The sequence below is a fragment of the Esox lucius genome, chromosome 21 (assembly GCF_011004845.1).
Source record: "Esox lucius isolate fEsoLuc1 chromosome 21, fEsoLuc1.pri, whole genome shotgun sequence".
Taxonomy (NCBI): domain Eukaryota; kingdom Metazoa; phylum Chordata; class Actinopteri; order Esociformes; family Esocidae; genus Esox; species Esox lucius.
Genome location: NC_047589.1, coordinates 20,793,082 through 20,799,081, shown reverse-complemented (window position 1 = coordinate 20,799,081; position 6,000 = coordinate 20,793,082). Strand labels below are relative to the sequence as shown.

Genomic DNA, 6,000 nt, shown 5'->3' with positions numbered 1-6,000 from the left:
TTGTATCAGGACAACAATTTCATTGGTAAAGATAATGTAACTATAAAACTTGGTGTAGAAGTAAAAACTGCCATTTGCTTTATCTATGAAATATATGTGGATGTCCCCTGATGCATGTTTTCTCATTCCATGGCCTTATAAAAGCAATTGAAAAAGAGGCATAATGTATGAGTGGGAGCTGCGCAATTTATAAAGAGGCATAAGGTATGAGTGGGAGCTGGACTCCTCTGAAGAGGGTGGGAACTGGGAACCTTGGTGTGCGAACAGTTCGCATCTATTACTGGGTTAGTTTGCGATGTATGAGGGCAGAGTTGGATAAAGCGGTAGCCCACGGAGAACGGCTGCAAGGAGTCAGATTTCAGTGTTCGAGGGCCTGGAAGACTTAGCAGCCTTTGTTTCATTTGGAACTGCGGGCAGTCCAGGGAAAGCGAGATTGACTGAGTGGGAGTGATTGAAGGATAGAGCGGGGCTCGAACTTCAACCACTATCACAGTGGACTTACCAAGATTGAAGATGATTTCAGGGTAAATTTACGAATATTTTAAATGCATTGAAAATATTTTGATAAACCGAGCACAGAACTCAGCTAAATTCTTAACTCTCCCTCCTCTGTCATCAGCCTCTCCCTGTGGTCCTTCGGAATACATCTCCTGTGGTACTGCCAGCTGACGAGTTCATATCAGCTTCTTGATGGTATGTGACGCTCATCAGATGTTTTCCTGTTATATTTCATTTGACTGCGATACTTCGATATTGTGCAAATATCCATCTATTCATTCATGCACGTATAAATAACAATTTTAATAAGTCACATAGTGCGTGTTTAATGAACCAATTGTTGCAGTTTTTGCGTGAAGTTGTACATTTTGCTATATTTAATTACATTTTTGCAAGAGAGTAATGCGTCCATATCTTTTCCATGTGGGTCTATATATGCTATATGATGGGATTTCCTTTTCTTTTTAAGCTGATGACTTTTATGTTTGCATTAAAGAGCTTATAGTTACCTACATATTGTGCTTGGTCGCCTAGCCAGCGCAGTCCTTTGACAGCATCGACAACCAAGCGTAAAACAAGCTATGTCAATATGTTTTGCCTAACTTATGGCAATGGTTAGAACTTGAGAGTATGAAATAAAAAAACGACAGTCGGATCAAAACGGAAGCATTTATTTAAAAAAAAAAAAAGTGGTGATGCAGCAATAAATTGTTCTTGTTGCTTGCTGTGTCTACAGAGTAGCCTACTTTCAATAATCTGTCATTGAAAGCTCCGTGATTAAAGCTACAAAGAAAAATAATGCAAGATGTGACCTACTCTGCAGCTACGCGCAGCCTGTAATAACACTGGCCACTAAATGGAATTGTTACCGACAGACCTTAGACTTGTTTCACAGTGTAATGGAAGACGCTTTTACATTTTAGTCAATTAGTAGACGGATGCTTTTGTCCAGAGCGAACATGCAATAGGCCTCCAGACGGCTTATGTCTGGACAATGGAGTAAGCCAATATTGTTTGCGGTAGTACTGTAGATGAAGTGATGTATCACCCTACATTTGGTGGAATATGCTTTTCCACTTATAACCATCCAGTAAAACAAATTGGATCATAGCTACATGCTAGTTCAGACGTTTTATAGGGCAGATGGGACTGATTTGGGACCTGGACCAATGAAAAAGGATGCACTGTCAAAGAGCAGGTGTGTGTGTGAGCGGGTGTGTACTTGTGTCTAATGACCTTGATTTGGCTTCAACTTGAGGTAAATGCCTCAGTCAATATTGTTATTTTCATAAGGCTCATTATTATTGTCCCTCAGTGTCAGTAGAGTGGCATACATATTGCTGTTTTGACAAGCTCTGGAGATTATCATTACAAATCTGATATGACCTCACCAAAGCAACTTGTTTTAACACTAGTCTCATAAAATTATTTTAGGCTGCCAAGTCATTGTAATGTGCCCCAGGCACTTCATTGTTGAGCACAGTCCCTATGAGCTAGTCATTTAGCTCGTATAGAAGGAACACCTTTTTTCTATGAGAACTGAAGGCTGTCTCTAATTAACTATGGAAAATAGTTCTGATGTGTAATGGCTTGTGACTGAGGAGAATGTGGAGCTGAGGGAAAACGTTGGACACCACACGCCTGACAGTTACCTCAACTGTAATTCCTGTGCAGCAGAGAGCTGGGGCCGTCAGCTGTTTGTGTCTGTGCCATGTTCATATTCTCCTGAAGATGATTCACTTTTCAAAGAAGTCAAAAGAGCGCCACTTTTGCCAACTGAGCCCTTTAGGGACAAATATTTCCAGGCCGTTGCCTAGAAACGCCCTGTCTTGTGTATTTGTTGATATTGAGCTGATTTAAACATTTTCAAGGTTTTCTTCTGTAGCCTACCCATCCGCTACATTTGTTTCCTGATGTTTGTAGGCTACATGTGCATAAAGCCTGTGTCCTCTTCTCCATGTCCTTGTATTCCGTGTCCTTGTAGGCTATTCATCCTTAAAGTATAGGCTCTGTGTCTTTGTAGTCTACATGTAATAATAGACTCTGTGTCTTTGTGTTCTACATGTAATAATAGAATCTGTGTCTTTGTGGTCTACATGTAATAATAGGCTCTGTGTCTTTGTAGTCTACATGTCCTAATAGGCTCTGTGTCTTTGTAGTCTATGTGCCCTAATAGGCTCTGTGACTTTGTAGTCTACATGCCCTAATAGGCTCTTGTGTCTTTGTAGTCTACATGTCCTAATAGGCTCTGTGTCTTTGTAGTCTACATGCCCTAATATGCTCTGTGTCTTTGTAGTCTACATGCCCTAATAGGCTCTTGTGTCTTTGTAGTCTACATGCCCTAATAGGCTCTGTGTCTTTGTAGTCTACATGGCTTTAGGCTCTGGGTCTTTTTAGGCTATAAATGTGGTATTAATGGTTATCTCATCTGTCTAGCCCTAGACAAATACCTTGTTTAAGTGTGGTTCATCACAATGAGCCGTTCCAAATTCCATTAAAGTTAAGTATAAATATTTTTTGTCATAGCTTATTAGCTAGTATTTGTTGTAGAGACATGTGTTTGTGGGATTTCACTCATGGTGCATTGTCTCTCGTTAATGATGAAGTGATTAGCATGCAGTCAGTGTTTATTTCAAGCAAACCCAATTCATACAAACGTTGAAGATTACCGCTTTTAAATCACACACGTGTTAATACTGTTAATGATCTGTTTATCCTTGGGTAAATCCTTTAAAAGGCTGACTACAGTCTTAAAATACAAAATGCCACAGATTATGTTAAATGTTCCTCTACATTGGAAGCAGGACTATGCAGTTCTTGATCCTTAAGCCTGCAACGGGTGTGGAGGTGGTTTGCTCATGTTCATGACTTACCAATCAGAGATGGGGGTGGAATTTAGCACCCTGGTAAGTGTTTGGCTCCTTTCATCTGTTTCACACATGCATTCTAAAACAAATCACTTCATTATTTTAATTAATTTCTGAGACAAAGGAACTTTGGAGTACTTTGATGTTTCTGCAGACAGTATTGATGTAACGGCTGTGGTAGATTCCATGCTAGAATGACCTAGTCTGTACTGTAGTTCCCTCCATATTACTATGACCTAGTCTGTACTGTAGTTCCCTCCATGATACTATGACCTAGTCTGTACTGTAGTTCCCTCCATATTACTAAGACCTTGTCTGTACTGTAGTTCCCTCCGTGATACTATGACCTAGTCTGTACTGTTGTTCCCTCCATGATACTATGACCTAGTCTGTACTGTAATTCCCTCCATGATACTATGACCTAGTCTGTACTGTAATTCCCTCCATATTACTATGACCTAGTTTGTACTGTAGTTCCCTCCATAATACTATGACCTAGTCTTTACTGTAGTTCCCTCCATGCTATAATTACCTAGTCTGGACTGTAGTTCCCTCCATATTACTATGACCTAGACTGGACTGTAGTTCCCTCCATAATACTATGACCTAGTCTGTACTGTAGTTCCCTCCATGCTACAATGACCTAGTCTGTATTGAAGTTCACTCCATATTACTATGACCTAGTTTGTACTGTAGTTCCCTCCATGCTAGAATGACCTAGTCTGTACTGTAGTTCCCTCCATAATACAATGACCTAGTTTGTACTGTAGTTCCCTCCATGCTAGAATGACCTAGTCTGTACTGTAGTTCCCTCCATAATACAATGACCTAGTCTGTACTGTAGTTCCCTCCATAATACAATGACCTAGTCTGTACTGTAGTTCCCTCGATACCACTAATGAGTGATAACCATTGGATGTTTGAGGAAATGACTAAATCCCATGTGGTTTCCTAGTGCCACTAATGGTGATGAAGATGATGATGATAATGACTATGCTGTGGTGTAATTATTGGTCTTATTATGGCTTTATGTGCAGATCCTGCCCTTAGTGGAAATGTCCTAGGCTATGACATGCTTAAGCCATCTGGGGATCACCAACTGAAGGTCATGGGGAAGGACACTGAGTGTATTCTGTAGATTCAGGATTTCTTTAAGTTAGCTGTATGGTTTTCAGGTTGGCCACTGCAGTTCAATGTTCTGAAAGCACCACTGTTGAGTGAAAGCAGCTATGCAATTTGTTGACACCACAGCGCAGTATAGACTTGAATACACATTATCCAAAATGGGTCGTGCAATTGCTTTCAGCATGACATTACTCCCACCATCTGCGATTTAACTAGTTTCTGTAGTTAAAAACAGATGTTTATATAATATTTAATAAATATATTCCAAAAATTTAATTTGGAGCAGAATTCTTTCGACAATTAAGTAACACATGAGGAATCAAATAAAATGGTCAGAAGCCAATATTTCTCAGAACGCCCACCCAGTATATTGTACCATGTGCCATATAACAGCCAGTATACTGTACCATACAACCTAGCATTTTTAATTGGCCTATTCATCTCCATGTCATCTTTCTTGATGAATGCCATAACCACAGTGGGCTGTGAGCAGCGTCTGTGGGAGTCTTTCGGCAGAGTCTAGATCAGCAACAGGACCAGGTGGACTTTGGATAGGTAGAACCATGTAGGCTATAAACAGCAGGAGTCGTCAGCAAGAGTCTATCAGCCAAATGGGACAAGAACAACCAGGTGACACTCATTTCCTGTGTAGTGTTTTGGGGTTCTGTGGGTATTTTGTGACCATTTACTAGGACTCCTAATGTCTTTATGATTATTTAGGAGCCCAATCAGACATTGGGGACTAGTTACTGAATATTTTCTGAATTCCATCAACTAAAATGGTACATTTTGGGGGTATCAGTAATAAAACAATTTAATTTCAGGAATGCTAGTTCTATCAGTTACTATCTACAGAACTAGTCAGATGGAGGGTGTCACGTCGGGTGCTTTTTGAGGGGAAACAACTCCTGCTAATCGATTAAACATTTTTATTCAGCTTCTTGGTTTTGCAATACAACCCATGGTTCTGGCCTTGTGCCAGGCTGGTGAGGTTAGCTGTGGTGACAGATCCCCGGGTGGTGGCTCGCCTCACAGCGGTCATATTCAGTGTCAACTGAGTTGGCGCAACGCGTCAACTTATCGTCTGTCGTGACCACAAAAGTGGTCCTCGTGAACTTTCTGTTTCAACTGAGCACGCTTTTCAAAAAAAAGTAAGTCATCGTCCATTAGTTATGAGACTGTGGAGGTGTTTCTGAGATGACCTGGGATTTCTATCCGACACTCCCCTGCATTTTCCTGTCTCAAATTTGAGGAAAGATGGAGAGGGCCTCCGAGATGTAATGATTGTATGCGATGTCCTTATGATGATAATATGTAATAAAATTGGTGACAGACTTTCTTTTGCTAAAGAACACATGCTTATAGGACAGATATAAAGCATGTATCTAGGTTGTATCTTAATCTCTACATTCTCTGTCCCTTCCCAGTAGAATAACAGACTTTGGGCGCCGGGACTGTACTTGAGTTGAAATGTGAAACGATTGTTGCTTCCAAACTCTGGAAAATATTA

At 40.4% G+C, this 6,000-nt stretch overlaps 1 protein-coding gene across 1 annotated transcript in view; it reads left to right on the top strand.

The window, feature by feature from the left end:
• The first annotated feature begins 235 nt into the window (after positions 1-235).
• Positions 236-6,000, top strand: part of col15a1a (collagen, type XV, alpha 1a) — a 72,040-nt gene continuing 66,275 nt past the window's right edge. The window contains exons 1-2 of the mRNA XM_010885705.3: positions 236-524; positions 620-693. Coding sequence (XP_010884007.2) covers positions 514-524; positions 620-693 — 85 coding nt within the window. The 5' untranslated portion in view covers positions 236-513. The remainder of the gene's footprint in view (positions 525-619; positions 694-6,000) is intronic.